The 18,858-nt window shown below is 39.8% G+C and overlaps 1 protein-coding gene across 1 annotated transcript in view; it reads left to right on the plus strand.

Annotated features, from left to right (window-relative positions):
- tent4a (terminal nucleotidyltransferase 4A) overlaps nucleotides 1–18,858 on the plus strand; it is a 28,854-nt gene that overhangs the window by 5,206 nt on the left and 4,790 nt on the right. The window contains exons 2-12 of the mRNA XM_088328968.1: nucleotides 2,665–2,788; nucleotides 3,350–3,396; nucleotides 3,499–3,619; nucleotides 6,731–6,838; nucleotides 10,150–10,278; nucleotides 10,416–10,623; nucleotides 10,699–10,825; nucleotides 10,908–11,011; nucleotides 13,801–13,985; nucleotides 18,149–18,307; nucleotides 18,432–18,599. Coding sequence (XP_088185094.1) covers nucleotides 2,665–2,788; nucleotides 3,350–3,396; nucleotides 3,499–3,619; nucleotides 6,731–6,838; nucleotides 10,150–10,278; nucleotides 10,416–10,623; nucleotides 10,699–10,825; nucleotides 10,908–11,011; nucleotides 13,801–13,985; nucleotides 18,149–18,307; nucleotides 18,432–18,599 — 1,480 coding nt within the window. The remainder of the gene's footprint in view (nucleotides 1–2,664; nucleotides 2,789–3,349; nucleotides 3,397–3,498; nucleotides 3,620–6,730; nucleotides 6,839–10,149; nucleotides 10,279–10,415; nucleotides 10,624–10,698; nucleotides 10,826–10,907; nucleotides 11,012–13,800; nucleotides 13,986–18,148; nucleotides 18,308–18,431; nucleotides 18,600–18,858) is intronic.

The raw sequence follows: 18,858 nt of genomic DNA on the forward strand, positions 1-18,858 counted from the left end.
AAAAAGAGAACCAAGGGTTAACTACACTCCTTAACCCGGTGTCAATCGAAAATGTGAGTTGACACCCGCCATTTCACACCACAAAGACTGCTAGTTTGTTTACAGATGTTGACCATGGTCAAACGCCAAAACAGCGAAGAATATATGATATACGGAAAAAAGGTCGAGGTCCATTGGTAAACAGTAAAATATCAATGAGTCGCAAAGGCTCTATAAGGTGTATGAGATTCTAAATTGAATGTAGAGAAAGACATTACAGAAAGTAATTTGGCCATCCTGAAAGCTATACATAAATACATGGCCGTTTGTATTTAACATTTGTCACTTACAATACTTTTGAGCAAAGGTAAAATGAAACAAAACACCGATTTCTTTTTAATAAGTTTAATTACATTTGTATATGGTTAACGGATCCCTTAAGCGCCTGGGTCGTTGGGGCACCACTGAGGACGCAACCCTGGCCAGCTTTCTCCACTGTATCTGTATATCACTTGGGTTTGGTACTGTAACTGAAAGTAGTGTGATAATGAGATAAGACTATATACTATGCGACATACATACTATACACTAATTAGATAAGCCTTTTGCTACGTCATGTCCCCATTTGACGCTCTTGTCATCGATACCCCGGTTCGATCTCCGTTGCTGCTATTGTTAAGCAATTATGGTCAGCAATGAATATATCGACTGATCGATAATTGCACAAATCTGATCATACAAAATGTATGTTGAATTTGAATGAGCTTGATTTTAAATTAGTTTACACTTGTGCTATTTTTTCTTTTAGAGGTTTTATTTTATTTTATCATCTTACAGTATTAACCCGTAAGTAGGATCATTAAAGGTCCACATTTGTGTTACGTTGGCATTTCAGTTCATGACATGTTGTAGCTGTACACCTGTCGCACAGTTCATATGTTATGTTCTCATTGTCTCAGTTGAAATAAATGTCAGCTTTCAGGCTTACTGACACAGACTGATGTGCATCGTTTAAACATCATTCATGTTTTTTTGCCCCAGAAGTGTAGGATTTAAGTTGCTTGTTTCTAAGGAAAGAAAATTAAATCACACTAATCAATTAGATCAAATCAGATCAAATACTTGTGGAATGGCATTTATCAAGAATCGTGATATAAATCTAATTAGCACCTTAGTATTGTGATACAATTGAGATCAAAGCATATTGTCACAGCCCTGTTCTACGCTGTCCGTAATTTCTTTGGTACGGTAGGGAGATATTTTGTGTGCGGTGCAACAACATTTCACTCTTCTGTTCGTTGCCTGGTCTCTTTGCATGAGTGTCTGTCTCGCTCGCTGGTAGAATGTTTTCACCAAGACGAAGGCACATGGGACGACTCAATGTCCTGCAGGGCTTCAGTAATTGATTGTGACAGTCCCCCTGTTCCGTATTTCACACTGACACCACGGCACGCATTCTTAGAAAAATGCGCGGCCACAGGGGTGGAACAGAGCTCCAGTGTTCCCCGGCATTTGACTGCTAAGAAATCTTGTTACGCGGTCCAACCACCGAAGGCAACCGCAATCCGTTGCATGATGACGTTCGATATGCACAAAAATATCAGCTGTCAGGCAGCCATCTTGGAATCTGACAAATGTTATTTAAAACATGTTAACATAGTATTCTACCTTGTATAAGTGGCAAGCTTACTTAGTCGATAGCTTAACATGCTAACTTTGTGGCCTGCAGGCTTCTTCCTATCAAACATCATTAACTCATTGGACTGAAAGGAAGGGCACACACCATCGTAGATCCAAAAGCTGGTCATAAAATCAAAGAGTCCTATCATTTCAGCTTTTTTTTAGTAGTAACACACCAATTTGAAACATAATTAAATAACGCAAGACTGCCATTTAGCTTTCGATGCTTGCCGAAATAAGTGCCGTTGAGGTGCACTGAAAAGTCCAGTAAAACGCTGAAGGCAAGCTTCCAAGTTCACAACACGACACTCAAGGGATATTTTGTGCTAAAATGTTGGTTGTCTTTCAAGGTTTCACCATACACCATAGTTAAACTGTAGTGTTGGATGAGTAGTTTTTTTCTTTTATTGTGATTGTGTTGGAATTGTCACCCTAATTCAGATCAGATGTTACGCTGCAATCGTTGAAAATAACATAAATATCAGCCTGACCATTGATGTGTTGTAGGATTTGCTTTCAAAACATAGTTAAAAAAGACTGGTTATTTAGTAAGCAATCGTGTGACGGGGAAAAGAGCCATGCTTCTTGAATAACTGCTGACACGCGTATTGCTGATGGATTTGGCTCTCAAAGCACCAATTTGTTGCAACGACATTGGCTCTGTTTTTGTTAAATGAACATTTGAAGTGTATGAATTAGATTCACAGATCCAAAATAAAGCACCGAAGTGAAAAGTCTGCTATGTATCATTCACTAAAAGCCCTTTTTCTCAGAAGTTTTTTTGGAACAATGATAAAAGCTAGAAACATTATTTTTACCAATGTAAGATGAGGGTTGAAGCTTTCTTTTGATATGTCCTATGCCCTTGCTATGTCGAGTCGGAAAAATCTTTCTGTAGGCCTTCAAAAATTAGGGCAAAAATGTGTTGGGTCTTTCCATTTGAGAGAAACGTCTAGCATTGAATGAGTGAATCTTTCTCTCTTCATTCAATTTATTTTTGCACAGTCTCCACGAGGAGTTGATGGATTTCTACAACTTTATGTCTCCACGGCCTGAGGAAGCCGCTATGAGGAAAGAAGTGGTGACCCGAATAGAGAAGATCATCAAGGAGCTCTGGCCGGCTGCGGATGTAAGTCACAATTCAGTTTTTGCTCAGAGGAAATCCAAACCAGTCTCATTACTTTGCTCTTTGACAAACACACACTGTCAGCAAAGCTTCTTATCAGTCGTCTGTTTTGTACCCTTGTCATCAATCGCGCTCCGCTTTTGTGCCGGGAGCGCCCCGTTGTACTTCCTAGACGCCAAAGGAAAGACCTCTGTTTTTTGAGAGCTCGGTCTCTACAGCCCTGAAACGCAGCTATTTCTCTTCTCGCCATTGTTTGCTCGGTTTTGGCAGCGCTCTCGGCTTGGCACGGCCCTGCTCTGAAGTGGAACCCGGAAATTCATTGTCCGCAGTGTGTGGACATTTCAATCGAATATTATGGATTGTAAATCATCCCTGTTACGCAATACCGACGTTACAATAGAAATGTTGTATTTGAAGGCATCCCGTTTTGGCCAGCAGTTGAGCAAAATTACTCAATGTGCGGGGTAGATGAATAAGTCTTCTTACATAGCTTTCCCGTCAACAGGGGGCAATAGAATGAGAGGAACTCAATTCCTCTTTTCTTTCCTGTTTCTGCATTTGTAGGTCCAAATATTTGGCAGCTTCAGCACGGGGCTCTACCTTCCAACAAGGCAAGGAGACCGACACATGAATCTGTCAATGAGGCGTTGTAAACCTTGTGTGTTTTTCCATCCTTTCTTTTGACTTGGAATGTGACTTTCTCCCCCCCTTAGCGACATTGACTTGGTGGTGTTTGGAAAGTGGGAGCGCCCCCCGCTGCAAGAGTTGGAGCAGGCTCTCCGCAAGCATAACGTTGCTGAGCCATTCTCCATCAAAGTGCTGGACAAAGCTACTGTGAGTGTTTAAAACTGGCATCAAACTATTTGATGCTCTTTTCTACGGGAGGGTTTTATTTTAATTCCCTTGAGAAGAGGAGAAAAACTTTTTTCTGATCGATTCCTTCAAAGGGTTGGGTGGGATGGTTGTATTTTTTTCATGTTTTTTTATTTTATAATTTGTTCAGAATATTTATTCAGTTTTTTTTTCAAATGTTTTTTTTTCTTTTGGGGAATCATTATTTTTTTTATTTTATTTTTTCTGAATTTCATTACTTTTGTTAATCTGTTTTTTCTGTCTTTGTTTTCTTTTTCCCAGATTTTAGAATATACACCTTTTAACGTTTTTATCAAACATCGGTATCAAATTTTTTTTCTCTTTTTCAAATCTCAAAACTAAGCCTTTTAAATGAGAAATGTTGTTGAATATGTGCGGCCATGATTAATATCATTTATTGAGAACATAAACTATAAACACAAGACTGACATAAAATTTACAATGTATTTATTCAATGTCCTTCAAAGTCAAGTCATGTTTATTTGTATAGCCCTTAATCACAAAGAGTCTCAAAGGGCTGCACAGATCAAATACTATTGCAAACTACAGACTATTATGACACCATCCCCTCATGTAAAACCTACATGAGGGCAAAAAATACACATATTATCAACATAAAATATAGGTTATTCATATGCTATAGAATAGAAGTGTGTTTAAGCTTATATTTAAACATTTCCACTGAGGTTGCAGATCGAATCTCTGTCCGATTCTTCAACAGATAGACAAGGGTTGTTTCCCTCGTTGTGCTCTTTTAGGTACATTTTCACCTTTCGGGATGATTTTCTCAATTTTCCAAGATTTATCTTTTGTACTGTGAGGAAATATAGTGCGATAAAATGCCTTTTTATATGTCATTTATATCACTGGTGTTTTAGCGGGTTGGATTCGGCAGACTCACCGCCGTAACCCGGGTTCAATTCCCATTGCATCCAATATTTTGCCATTGTGGTCGGCAATATTTTTTTGCTGTTCATTCATTGCACAAATACCATAATGAACTGCCGTAAAACCTCATGTAAAACATGTACCCAAACTTTGAGATATTGTTGGGTAAAAATGTGTCTACTATACGAATAAATAAGGTATTTTAACTTTTCCGATTTTTTTTGGGAGGTCATAATAAAGACAGTCTGAATGTATTGCAAATGCAATGTTTGTATCATGGAGTACTTATGGAGCATGGCCTATCTGAATGTTTTGTTTTTTCTTGAACCGATGCTAATTCTTAGGGTGTCTGCGTAAGATAGAGACTGTGACTCAAAAGCAGTGTCTCCAAGTGTCATAAACCCATATTGAAATAAAACTTTAATATATTATAGCATGGGCTATATATTATAGAGCATGTTTTTTAACAGCTCTCAAAAGGATCAGTGAAAAATGTATTGCTCCAAAACACAGGAGAAGGCTAATATTCAGAAAAACTGGGGGGACAAAATTGTAAGCAAAACAATAAATAAATATTTTCCAAATTTGAAAAAAATGCAAAAAACTTTACAATATCATTGCGAAAAAAAAGGAGTGCTTGTTTTTACCTATTAAATGCAGAACGCTTCTGTACAGTTCATGCATCTTTACATCACAGACGCACGAGAGCTCTTCTTTATAGAGAAACGTTACGAGGAATTGGATGAAGCTCTGCCAAATGACAAGTTGGCACCACTTTTTATGTGCTTAGAAACCCCCTTTTTTTAGACTTGGAGTGGTAAGCAAGGAAATCTAAAGCTTTGGCGCCGACACACCTTTATCTCTTTTCAGAGCAGTGAAGAAGTGCACCAACCTGACAGACACAATTAGTGTTGGCGTTAGGGCAGGCCTGCTCACAGTAGGCTGTGAGAACATCTGACCGTAGGAGTTGGTATCAAAGCAAGATTGTTTCCTACTCCTGAGACGGAAATGCCAAAACCTCAGCCAACACCTTTGCGTGAAGTGCTTTTCACACACGTGCACACTTTGAGTCTTATATATCCTATTGTCCACACTATAAGGCGCACCGGATTATAAGGAGCACCCCTCAAAAATAGTCATTTGTGATATTTTATTTCACATGTTAGGCGCATCATATTAAAATTAGAGTCAAGGCCGTGGTAACACAACACAAAAACAAGTGCCGTATTTGTGCATTGTTTGATCAGTCAAAACATATTACTGATAACAATTGCATAACATTGGATGCGACGAGAATGGAACCCAGTTCGTGGTGTGGAGAGCACTGCATCTTCTCCACTACAACAATAGGGTTACAAACGACTCACAAAAAATATATTTTCTCGTCGTCTCACTATCTTTAGTCACGTTACCAAATTGTCAGACACCAAACTGGTCCGCGGTACTGCCAAGTTGTCATTACGGAGGGCAAAAGATTCTGAATGGAATAATAAGGGTGTTGTTGGAAGTAATTCGGTTGTTCTGAACAAAATGCAGGGAATAGCATTGTGGAAAGGAATTTGGTCGTTGTAATGTTTGAATAATTCAAAACATACTCAAAACGTTTGTCCCACTTACAATTCTTAGTTGGAGCTGAGAAAATGTGAAACAACGTTCTCCGTGATAAAAATGGTGTGATAATGAGATGAGACCTTATGCCTTTTCATGTGTCGTCTGGATCCCTAGAGGTATAGTGGTTAGGATCCGGCGCTCCCCCTGCCTTGACCGGTGTTCAATTTCTGTTGCATTCAATATCATGCAATTCTGAACAATTCGTGTCCCTACCGGCCTGGTGTTTAGGATTTGGTGTTCTTACTTTTGCGACCTGGTTATTTTGTTCAGCGATCAAATGTATCGACTTATTAGCAAGTGCACAAAAAATATTTTATCTTTTCCGCATATAAGGCACAAAGTATTATGAGGTGCTCGTTCACATTTCTGGCCAATCTGGGGTTTTTGAGTGAGCCAGAAAATATAGTAATCATTTTCCAACTTTACTAAGGTAGTATTTACAAATCACAGTACTTGAGGTTTATTTTTTTCAAAGGTTGTTATTATTTTGCTTTGGAATGCAAATATCCTTTCTTTCTTGTACTTGAGGCTCTCGAGGGATTTAAATCTAATCGTGTCATGTCTGTCTTTCAGGTGCCAATCATTAAACTTACAGACCAGGAGACTGAAGTGAAAGTGGACATCAGCTTTAATGTGGAAACAGGCGTCAAGGCGGCAAGCTTCATTAAAGATTATGTTCAGGTGAGATGTCCCAGGAACTTAGTTTCAACGTGTCACAATCACTTTCTTGCTTCTTTTTAAATACAAAGGTCCTACGCCTTCATAAAATCTGTCTCAAGTAAATAGTTTTGTCACAGATGTGTGAAAACATGTAACTTTATTTGTACTCTCTATTGTTAAAAAACCTCAAATACAGGGATGTGATTTTTCCGCTAATTCGCGGAATTCCGCTTTTTTTATCTCCAAAAATAAAATTTTAAAATTTCCGGTGTTTTAATTGGTAAAAAAAAACGATTTCGTCTCGACAGCATGCCATTTGAGTGTTTCCGTAACTGAAATGAAACGTACTTGCGATTGGTTGAAGTCTCGTGTTGACCAATAAACGCGCTTGTTATAGGAGTGTGCCATTGTTCATTTCTCACACGTTTTTGCCGGGTGTTTAAAGAAAGATGTCCGTGATCGAACGCAAAGATGCTCCGCGAGCTAAAGAAATTGATAAGATTGTAAAAAACAAGTTTCGATGGGACTGGTTGGAGAAGGAATTATCTACGAATGTTGGAAAGAAGACTGTGACGAATTTGTTCAATGACTTTATTCGGAAGATCGATCGTGCCGGGAAAGCACTTTGCATTTGGTGTCATGATACCATCGACTATGGTGGGAGAGGTTTCAAAGCTCTTGAAAGTCACGCAAAGAGCAAAAAACACGTGAAAGAACTCCAGTCAAGAACGACAAATTATTCCATCGCTGGAAGTTTCGGTGCCCAAACGAAAACTCCAAAACTTTACGGCCTCCATCCCTTATTGACATCACAATCGGAAGCGGTAATAAAGAGACGTGATCCACCCCAACAACCTGTACCAGTTGCTGATAGAGTCGTGAATTTTGAGGTAGGTGGTAAACTTTTCAAATTTATTTGACAGTTTTCCCATTTTTTTCGAAAATATTATAACGTAATAAAAATGGCCATAAATATTTAACAATTACAATAATAGATTTTCATGTGTACATTACACCAACACTTTACTGTAGGGCCTATACTTATTGTACTTTTTACTGCCCTGGTCCTACCTGTTTCCCCCCCCCCCCCCCCCCCCCCCCCCAGCTAGCAATCATCACCCCCCCCCCCCCCCCCCCCCCGCTAATTTTCAGATAATTTCACTTTGGTCAAATCACATCCCTGCAAATAGCCCAAAAATGGAAAATCTTCTTATGGTAAAAAGCGTATCCAAGTTTTAGGTTGTTTCGTACAAACTAATCCAATCATCTGTTTCTACCCATACCAAAATTGTTGTAAACTAATTTGGTTTTGCTATTTTAAGAATACATTTGTATAATCTATGCGCTTTTCGCTTTTAAACAAATGTATAGTTCTTTTAGGTTTCGACTCAGTCTTTGTTTATTCATGTTTTTTTTAAACGAATCCTTACTGGTAGGATAGTGCAACTCACCACATCCAAAAAACGCATTTATTTCAGGTAAGCATCATTAGTGTCGGATTTGATGTCCCAATTTGAAGTGTGTTTTTCCAGAAAATATTTGGTTGAACTCCAAAATTGTGCCTGTTGAAAGGAATTTGTTCCACTGTGCCGAGAACTAAATGTCAGCCATGCAGACAAAAAATTGGAAGAGAGCAGCTAGGGGGGGTCATGCAGACATATTTAAATCAAACCAAGCACCAGTGGAGTCGCATAATTACGGTTTTGGAGTGGCATCTATATATAGATGGCGGGAAGTTCCCCTCTGTGTATTGTGGTCGGCCGGCAGTTTAAAAGCATTACGTTTTATTCGCATTGAGTCGTTATGGAAGCAACCGCAGTTTTGGTGCTTGTTGCGTGGTAGCAAGTTTGCCTCGACATAGTGCGAATGTCTCACCTCCCGAGGGGTAAATGTCTGCCTGCTTTAGTCATGCTTGTTTTAGCCAACACAACCCAGGAATTCCAGGTGCTGATCTTTCACCAAGATCTCACGCTTTGGCTTTTGTCCTTTGCTGGTGTTACGTCGCAGCTCGGCCGGGGTGCGTGTCGCGGCTCGAAAGCCCGCCACTGACAGCCGCACTCAATCAAATCGGTGCAGCTAATGTGCGAGCGAGTGAGGCGCTGCTGCATTCTTATCAGAGGGCGGATAAGGGAGGAGGGGTGCTTTGTATAATGCTGGTTTTCTACACAGGCAGGCTTCTACTCTTGCTCCCACCTATACCAAGCTACAGGTCATCTCAAGTGAAAAACCAACATGAATATGTGTAATCTTGGTCTGATCACCTGCTAGGTTTTGAAGTTATTACATGATAACACTAATGCACTATACAGTAATTCCTTGTTTTTCGCAGGGGTTGCGTTCCAAAATTGTCCTGCGATAGTCAAAACGACTTATTACCCTTTATTTATTAATGAATATGCTATTATACATTGAAACCAATGATCAAACCGAATTTACAGATTCAAGTATTTCACAAATAAAAATTCTGTACATTATCAACCTTTTTTTTGCAAATAACTGCTGTACTGCCAAATTATAATTTTAAAGATAATCTTGCCGCTTCATTGCACAACTGTATTGAGGACATGATCCACTTTACTTGACATGATACTTTTTCACTGTCGTGTGGACGTTATAGAGAACTGCATTTACTTTCCGGTCGGCAACTCAAAATGTTGAGTGACTTTCGACCAAAAAACAAAAAAATATGTCTTGAGCCGCCAACAAATTAAAAGCCTTATATGATAGGACACAAACTGTATCTATTTATATTCATCAGAAAACATCAGTACTGTGTCCTGTTTGCCCCTTTGAATAAACCATATATTTTTCCATTATCAAACAAAATTGAAAAGGAGCCATGGAGCCACTAGGGAGTGTCAAACCGCCGCATGTTGCTCCAGTCCAGAGCAAGTTTAGCAGGTCGAGAAATCCAACTTTGTTAGCGATAGAAAGCATCTTTCTCTACCTTTGCACTTGGTCCAGTGTGATTGTTTTGTTTAAATGATGGCTTTTAGAGAAACTTGAAGTTAAAAAATATTTGCATACATTTTGTACATTTGTGAAGCTGTTTTTAACGTATGCAGATACAAGCGAAAATGTGCTGGGCGACTAGTCAGCTAATAAGAATGCAGAACACAAAACACGCTGAAAATTTGCAAAGTTGCGGAATCACGATAAGTAAACCGCGATACTGCAAGCGATTACTTACTCTACACCACAACTATATATTCATAAACACATTTCACTTTCTTTAGTCTTTATACTCAATGTTTTGTTGGCTCATTGTTAACTTAAACTAAATGTCCTTCAGAGTTATAATCTATTCTTGCTTATTTCATTGTACATTTCAGAAGTATCCAGTGCTGCCTTACTTGATCTTTGTGCTAAAGCAGTTCTTGCTGCAGAGAGATCTGAATGAAGTCTTCACAGGCGGTATAAGCTCATACTGCCTCATCCTCATGGTCATCAGCTTTTTGCAGGTACTTTGTTGCAAGCTTTGTTTTCAATAAGGGAAAAGAAGAATTAAACGTTGCATAGAGTATGACTATGATATGGGGGTCTAATGTACTGTGTTGACTTGTACTTCCTGTTCGACGAACAATCTGTCCCCCTTCAGCTCCATCCCCGGATCGATGCCAGGAACCCCAGCGAGAATTTGGGCGTCCTGCTGATAGAGTTTTTTGAGTTGTACAGCCGCCATTTTAACTACTTGAAAACAGGCATTCGTATCAAAAACGGAGGTGCTTATATTGCCAAAGACAACATGGCCACGACCAATAGTTACCGGCCGTCTATGCTCTGCATTGAAGATCCATTGCTTCCAGGTTCGTGTGTCTCCAAAATGGCATACCCCGTTAAATAGGATGTAACTTCATATTCCGATTGCCCTCACTATACAGGCAACGATGTGGGCCGAGGTTCGTACTGCGCCATGCACGTCAGACAAGTTTTTGATTACGCCTACATCGTCCTCAGCCACGCTGTGTCGCCGCTCGCTCGATCATATCCCAACAAAGACTCTGAAAGGTGGGAAAAACAAGCCACACAGAAGTAGTTATTGATTCAACGTGTATGCAACAGAAATATTGAACTATTTTCTCTGTTATAGCACCTTAGGAAGAATAATTAGGTTGACACAGGAAGTGATCGACTACCGGGAGTGGATCATCAAAAAGTGGGGTGGAAGAGACCTAGCTCGAGCAGATAACAGAGGTATATTTATTTGGGTCTGTCTTTTGTAATGTTAGTGGACTCCTGGGGCATGTATATTCAGCTATCCCTCATAACTAGGGCTGCATATAATGACTATTTTAATAGTCGACTAGTCACCGACTATTGAAATGATTAGTCAAATAATATGATAATGATCCTTTTTCCTAAATTTAGCATAAAGCTGACTTAAGTATGTGGAAAATGATAAACAAGAACGGGTACAATACATCTTTTATTGAACATACTGCGGATTTGTACCAATATAACTAATCTAAAATCCATCAGGCACAGTGCTCGGTCTGTAGGGACATTAATCTAAACATTAACCTCTGTCCATTTGTTAGGAACAGTCAAATAATAAATCAAAATCAACTATCCATTTGTTATCCCTGTAGACCATGAACAGGCTCACTAGCAGGAATTAGAACAGTAGAGAAAACAAATGTGTGCATTTTGTGAAGCACGTTCAGTGGTGAACTGCAAAGTCTGTCACAAAAATACTTACCAATTTTCAAGAGTTTGAAATCAAATGTTTTCAACTACTGATGTTTGTTCTTCGGACTGCGTGCATTTAATTTCAAAATACGTTTGTCAGTCCCTGTCTGGCATAGCGCTCAAGCTCTCTTCTATGGCCAGACATTTTTGGGGTTCACACGTACGCGTATAATAGAATTGTTTTTATTGTCATTGATATTGACGTTAACAATTCTATTCAAGGATTAGACATGCCACTCCAGGGTAAAAAATGTGATCAAGACCTAAGAGTAAAGCGATATGATTTTTTTGTGAAAATAGGCAAAACATAAATAGACAACATAGTGCATAGAAGATTTTGCCATGGTTATGGTTTAATGTAAAAGAATAGTCCTTTGAAAAAAAAGTGCATTAACATTTACGAGCAGTAATTTTAAAAAGTACCGTAAATTCCGGGCTATAGAGCGCACCTGATTATAAGCCGCACCCACCACTTTTTAGGCGATTTGCCATTTTTGTTCTTACACAAGCCGCGTGCGCCCGCATTAAAATTTGTGACACAATCACAAGTTTAACTCAGACCAGGCTGTATGTTTCACAATTGAAACTTTTTTTTTTGGTTTGAACAAATTTATTGACACTAAAAACAGAAAACAATCATGACAATCTCAACAGCAATTAAGCACATTCACAATATTATATTCCAATATTACGTTTTTAACAGCAAAATTTTTATATCTGACAATATGACGTGACGATATGACGTTTTAACATTTTTTCCTGACATTTTCAACATCAATTAAACAATTTCAGAGTTATTTTCTTTTAACAGTAGTTAACCAGCGTGTAAAAGGCAATACTATTGTGCAAGGGCATAGCTCTGCCATCCCACCCTCCCAAGCAGCATTCTTCCAGTCCTCTGTGTGGGTCCTCTCCCTTCTGCGTGGGTCCTCTAGAATCACAGTCGGCATCTTGGGTGGAAAATGATTATACGTAATTAACGTATAACCCAGAGTTGTAAAGTCCGGGTGCCGTTGAAAGTAATCCAAGGACAGAAAATGTATATTTCCAAAGTTAAGGGTGGGAAAAATATATATCCACTATTGTCCGCTGCGACAACAGACAGATCTACTGGTAACTCAGCTTTACCCCAATTCCCATCAGCCCGCGTTTGCTTTGCCCCTTGTTTTTGATTTGTCCGTAGAACACATAACAGAATAAATCTCTAAAATAAATACATCACAAAAATATACAGTTGCAAATACATACTATACATGGTTACACATATTTACGAAGAAAGAAGTTTTTTTTTTGTTTGAACAAATTTATTGACACTAATAACAGAAAACAAAAAGTGCGAGGTTTGAACAACCCCTCTTGACAATCTCAACAGCAATCAAGCACATTCACAATATTATATTTCAATAGTTTTCAAAGCTTTAATAATAATAATATAAGTTTCATCCCAAACTGTGCCTTTGAAAGGTACCAACACGCTAGTAGGATCACTGTATTAAAACGTGCCTGTTAAAAAAAAGCATACCGTAATTGCGAAGTTCACGGAAGATCGGATGATTGTCCTCAACTTCCTCCTCATAACTATCGCCGTCAAGGGTGTCTTCCTCATTATCTGAACGTACCTCAAATTTACAGATAATGGATGCTTAAACTTAGAGGTTGCAGTCTTTCTTGGCGCACATATTCGACTGGTCTTAATCTTACCTTTTATACTCCAGCGCCGCTGATGGCCGTTAGAAAAATTCCATACATTGGCCGCTTCGCTGAATTAGCCGCAGGGCTGAACATTTGGGGTAAAAGTAGCGGCTTATAGTCCGGAATTTACGGTAGATCATTTATGTAAAATGTACAATGCATGTCATCAAAGAGTATTGACTTGATAGTTACTTACATTTTTCAGAGACGAGTCAGACTCTCTTTTGTTCAATTGCCCAATGTGCTGTTTACATTTTTGTCAATTACTGAGCTACTACCTTTATAAACTTTTCAAGCTGTGGAATTAGTCTTTTTATTCACCATATGCAGGCTAAAATACTCTCAAATATAAGAAGTTTTAGTACGAGTATTTGATGTTGCCGCTCGCATTTCTCTGCTTGTTTGTTATCGCTTACGAGAAGCTTTAATCAGATATTATCTTCACTTAGAGTTGACTCACTCTGTTAGAAATATGTGTCTGGTGACAATAGTCAACACTGGACTTCGTTGTCGACTTTTTCCATCATTGATTTGTGTCGTCGAATTCTTGGAGCCCTACTCACAAGAAGAAAAAACATTTAATGATCTCATTTAATCTTTAGTTCCCACACCCAAGGAACCAGTGGCCGATCTGGTCCCCAGCTGTGCGAACGAAGGCAGTGTCGGGTCCGAGGAGCAGCAAAGGGACTCGTCGTCCCCCCAAAGCGCAGACTCTCCAATGTCCATCTCTAGTCCCCAGCAGCACTCGTCGGCCTCCTCGGTCTCCTCGCTTTCTGGATCAGACAATGTGAGTCAATTGCAGTTGGGATGTCGAATCGGGGTGAGATAGTTGAGGGGCTTTCTAGGTGTCAATTGGGCTGGTGTGAAGTGCATTGCCTAGTGTAAAGACCAAAAACGGTTCAAGTTAAGGTACAGATAAACAGCAAGGGTGCTAAGAGAAACCTTTTGAAAAACAAAAGACCCTTTATTGACTACAAGCTTTTGTCTTGATCTTCCTTTGATGCCATTCCACTGAATTTTACAACCATCCAAGTCCTTGACCTCCTTTGTTGTCACCTCTCTCTTATCAACATATCTAATAGGCCATTACTTTGAATTCAAAAGGTCTTTGAAGTCATTGTTGAGCTGGGATTCAAAAAGACTCGCAGTTATATCTATTTTGATGAGGCAGAATTTGATTTAAAAACCCATTGGTTTCGCTATTATTTCCAATGTATCTGATGAACTTTGTGGTTAGAGAAAGAGTTATTAATGAATTGTCTTTTTTTGTCATAGATAACATAGTGAAACATGTGTGCATCGAGATTAGACAAGGCACACCAGGGTAAACACTTAATACAAACTTTAAAGAAAAAAATAAGATAAAAGACAAACAGGATAAATAAGCAAAACAAATTTAGACTGGCCTAAATTTAAAAAAAAAATCGAGCAATGAAAAGTAGTGCAATAATATTTAACAGCAACAAACATTCCCAAATACAGGGTTTCTGCAGATCCTTGAAAAGTCTTGAAGGATGTTGAATTCCATATTCTAAAAATAAAGCCTCAATTGGCTTAAAATGTCTTGAATCCAATTTTCAAAAGTCTTAAAATGTGAATACATAAGATTTATATTTGTTAGAACTTAAAAGATTTAGTAACGTCTATCAACTTTAGTCCATTTCAAAGTATCAATTTAGTTTTTTTTTTTTTTTTTAAATAATTCACCGATTTACTTTGGTGGCAACATGGCGTGACCACGATAACGGTGCTATCAAAAGGGTGATTTGGTTTCAGCCGGGCCTTTCAGAGTAGACGCATGCTTTAGGTCTACCCATAGTACGTATAGCAACTTGGGACAGAGGCGTTTACTTTGGACCATGCCCGGAAAGTGAACATTTAATTAGAAGCTTCTCTACGACAAACGTTTTTAGCCATGGCTTAAAGCTGTGACAAGTAATGTGTACGAGGTATGATGTATTGTGTGTACGAAATATTTGTGTTTTTTTGTTTTATTTCAATTTTTGTTCTGTCGATTTGGTCTTGAATCTGATTTCAAAAGGTATTAAAAGCCTTGAATTTAACTTGCCTTAAGCTGCAAATAAATCGCAAGATGTTTATTTTTCACAGTTTAACACGCTTGTTTAATGTGGTGATGGCCCTTGGGAAGAAAATGTCTCTGTGCTTGTTGGTCTTTAAGAGACTTGTATTTTGGTTTTAATAGTTAAAGGTTGTGGTCACATTAGGTGGCACCCCTGGTGTCCATTTTTCCAATGTTTTCCCTTTTCTTGTTGTGCAGTAAACATTCTGGAAGAAAGTGGCTTGTAGATTAAAATCCCTGGTGTTGACAATATCTTCTGGGTGGAGGCTATGTAACCTGGCAAGAGCTGTATGGATTGTATCACATGCTGTTGCGTCTGTAGCAGATGTTGGAATGTACACAGTTAATATGTTAGAAGAGAATTCCCTCAGCAGATCAAGTTCCCACAGCTGAAAGAGACTTTCTTTTTAACCGGCCTAGATTATTCATTTATTTTGCAATCCTGTCAGCCTTCATTTTGCTCACCATGGCACTGGTTTCGAAGCCTGCTAGCTTCCTTACCATGATAGGTGCAATAGAAGCTTGGATACAGTGCAACCGGAAAGTATTCACGGCGCTTCACTTTTTCCACATTGTGTTATGTTACAGCCTCATTCCAAATGGTATTAATTTAATCTCTTATCTCAAAATTCTACACAAAATACTCCATTATGACAACGTGAAAACGGTTTTTTTTTTTTTAACTTTTTTTTAATTTATTAAAAATAGAAAACTAAGAAATCACATTTACATAAGTATTCACAGCCTTTGCCATGAAGCTCAAAATTGAGCTCAGGGGCATCTTTTTTCCACTGATCATCCTTGAGATCTTTCTACAGCTTAATTGGAGTCCACCTGCAGTAAATTCAGTTGATTGGACATGCTTTGGAAAGGCACACACCTGTCTATATAAGGTCCCACAGTTGAGTGTGCATGTCAGAGCACAAACACCAAGCATGAAGTCAAAAGAACTGTCTGTAGACCTGCGAGACAGGATTGTCTTGAGGCACAAATCTGAGGAAGGATACAGAAAAATGTCTGCTGCTTTGAAGGTCCCAATGAGCACAGTGGCCTCCATTATTCGTAAATGGAAGACATTTGGAACCACCAGGACTCTTCCTAGAGCTGGCCGGCCTTCTAAACTGAGCGATCGGGGAAGAAGGGCCTTAGTCAGGGAGGTGACCAAGAACCCGATGGTCACTCTGTCACAGCTCCAGCGTTCCTCTGTGGAGAGAGGAGAGCCTTCCAGAAGGACAACCATCTCTGCAGCAATCCACCAATCAGGCCTGTATGGTAGAGTGGCCAGACGAAAGCCACTCCTTAGTAAAAGGAACATGGAAGCCTGTCTGGAATTTGCCAAAAAGCACCTGAATGACTCTCAGACCATGAGAAACAAAATTCTCTGGTCTGATGAGACAAAGATTGAACTCTTTGGTGTGAATGCCAGGCGCCATGTTTGGAAGAAACCAGGCACCGCTCATCACCAGGCCAATACCATCCCTACAGTGAAGCATGGTGGTGGCAGCATCATGCTGTGGGGATGTTTTTCAGCAGCAGGAACTGGCAGACTAGTCAGGATAGAAGGAAAAATGAATGCAGCAATATATAGAGATATCCTGGATGTAAACCTGCTCCAGAGCGCTCTTGACCTCAGGCTGGGGCGAAGGTTCATTTTTCAGCAGGACAACGACCCAAAGCACACAGCCAAGATCTCAAAAGATTGGCTTCAGAACCACTTCGTGAATGTCCTGGAGTGGCCCAGCCAGAGTCCAGACTTAAATCCGATCGAACATCTCTGGAGAGATCTGAAAATGGCTGTGCACAAACGTCTCCCATCCAACCTGATTGAGCTTGAGACTTATTGCAAAGAAGAATGGGCAAAACTGCCTAAAGATAGGTGTACTAAACTTGTGGGATCATATTCAAAAAGACTTGAGGCTGTATTTTCTGCCAAAGGTGGATCAACAAAGTATTAAGCAAAGGCTGTGAATACTTATGTAAATGTGATTTCTATTTTCCTATTCCCAAAAAAATGTTTTCACATCGTCATAATGGAGTATTTTGTGTAGAATTTTGAGATAAGAGATTAAATTAATACAATTTGGAATGAGGCTGTAACATAACAAAATGTGGAAAAAGTGAAGCGCTGTGAATACTTTCCGGATGCACTGTATATGCTTCTTCAACTTTGCATTCCCCTTGCGACATCGGTCTCATTCGGAGTTCTGGAGGAATCCCCTCTTTGGCTTTTCCACACTCACGGCAGTGGTTGGGAAGGCCAACAGCTGTCCGTGCATCTGTGTGGCGAATGCTCGCACACATACCAGTGGAAGAAAGTTGTAAACATTCTTCCAATAGCTTAACAGTCCCTGAGGGAAAAGGGTGAGCCTAGTTGTTGCACATTGCAAGCATTTTGAGCCATCGTACCAGCACTTGGACCTGATGTGCACCATCATCTAGAACCTGCTACAACAGTCAAGATCTTGCAACAGGAATTTGTCAAGCGGACACTCTGTCATTACCTCTATTTCATGTTAATGATGTCTGTGTTTTGTCTGTCGGTGCCCTTGCAACATCTATTGCAGCCTGGTCATCCTGCAATGGGGATTACCTTATGTGCAGCCCCTTCTTAAGGTTTCTTCATTTTTCTTCTGAGATTCTTGAGTTTTTCCTAACCCTTATGTAGGTTTCAGATCAGGGGATTGTGTAATTGTCGTCTGTTCAGCCCTTTGAAATTAGGGTCTATACAAATAAACATGAATTCACATGTATATACACTCTAAAAACTAAAAGTTTAAGAATGTATTTATTTTCAACCTTTCCCTGTATCAAACGTAGATGACCCCATTGAATTGACATCCGTCTCGCTTGAATTTTGTGCCCCGTCACAGGACTCCGACTCAGCCCCACCATGCCCCGTGCCTGCACCCCCGCTGCCACCTTACAAGTCGTTCCCGCCGCTGGGACTGGCTTTTCCGCCAGGATTCAGCATCTGTACCGCCAAACCAGGAATGGCAGGGCACCACCTGATCTTGCCTCCCGGCTCGCAGGTACACATGTTGCTGTAACGCAGTGCTTCTGTATTATATTGTTTTGTTATGCCCCTGTCCCTTGGAAGAAGAAAACCTCTTGCATTGCAGCTCAATTTTGAATCATTTTTTTCTTCAATGCCAGGCTCGCGCCTCGCTCCCTGGGAGTCTCACTGTGCACAGCTTGCCTGCCAGACAGGTGTGTATCGACACCAGTCTGCCCGCCTTCTTCCACATGCCCTCCCCAGCCCATGCCCCTACACCTTCCAGTCCACAGCCTTCACCCAGCCCCCATTCCAGCCACATACATAAGGTAGGCCCTTCTATGTTCTTTTTTTTTTGTTTGAGTGGTCATTTTTTGCAGGGGTGATCATTTAGACTGCACCGAATCTGTTATTTCATGTATATTACATTTGTTGACTCCCTGGTGGCTTTGTTTCACCATCAAATTTCTTCCTCCGGCAGCTGATATTAGTTTGTATTGCATTGTCATATGAAGCATTTTGCCCCCTACAGGCTGTGCCCAAGAGGACAGGTACATGCTACACGTAAACATGGTTCTATGAAATTTG

This window comes from Urocampus carinirostris, chromosome 2 (assembly GCF_059441175.1).
Source record: "Urocampus carinirostris isolate Australia breed hairy pipefish chromosome 2, RoL_Ucar_1.0, whole genome shotgun sequence".
In the NCBI taxonomy this organism is placed as follows: domain Eukaryota; kingdom Metazoa; phylum Chordata; class Actinopteri; order Syngnathiformes; family Syngnathidae; genus Urocampus; species Urocampus carinirostris.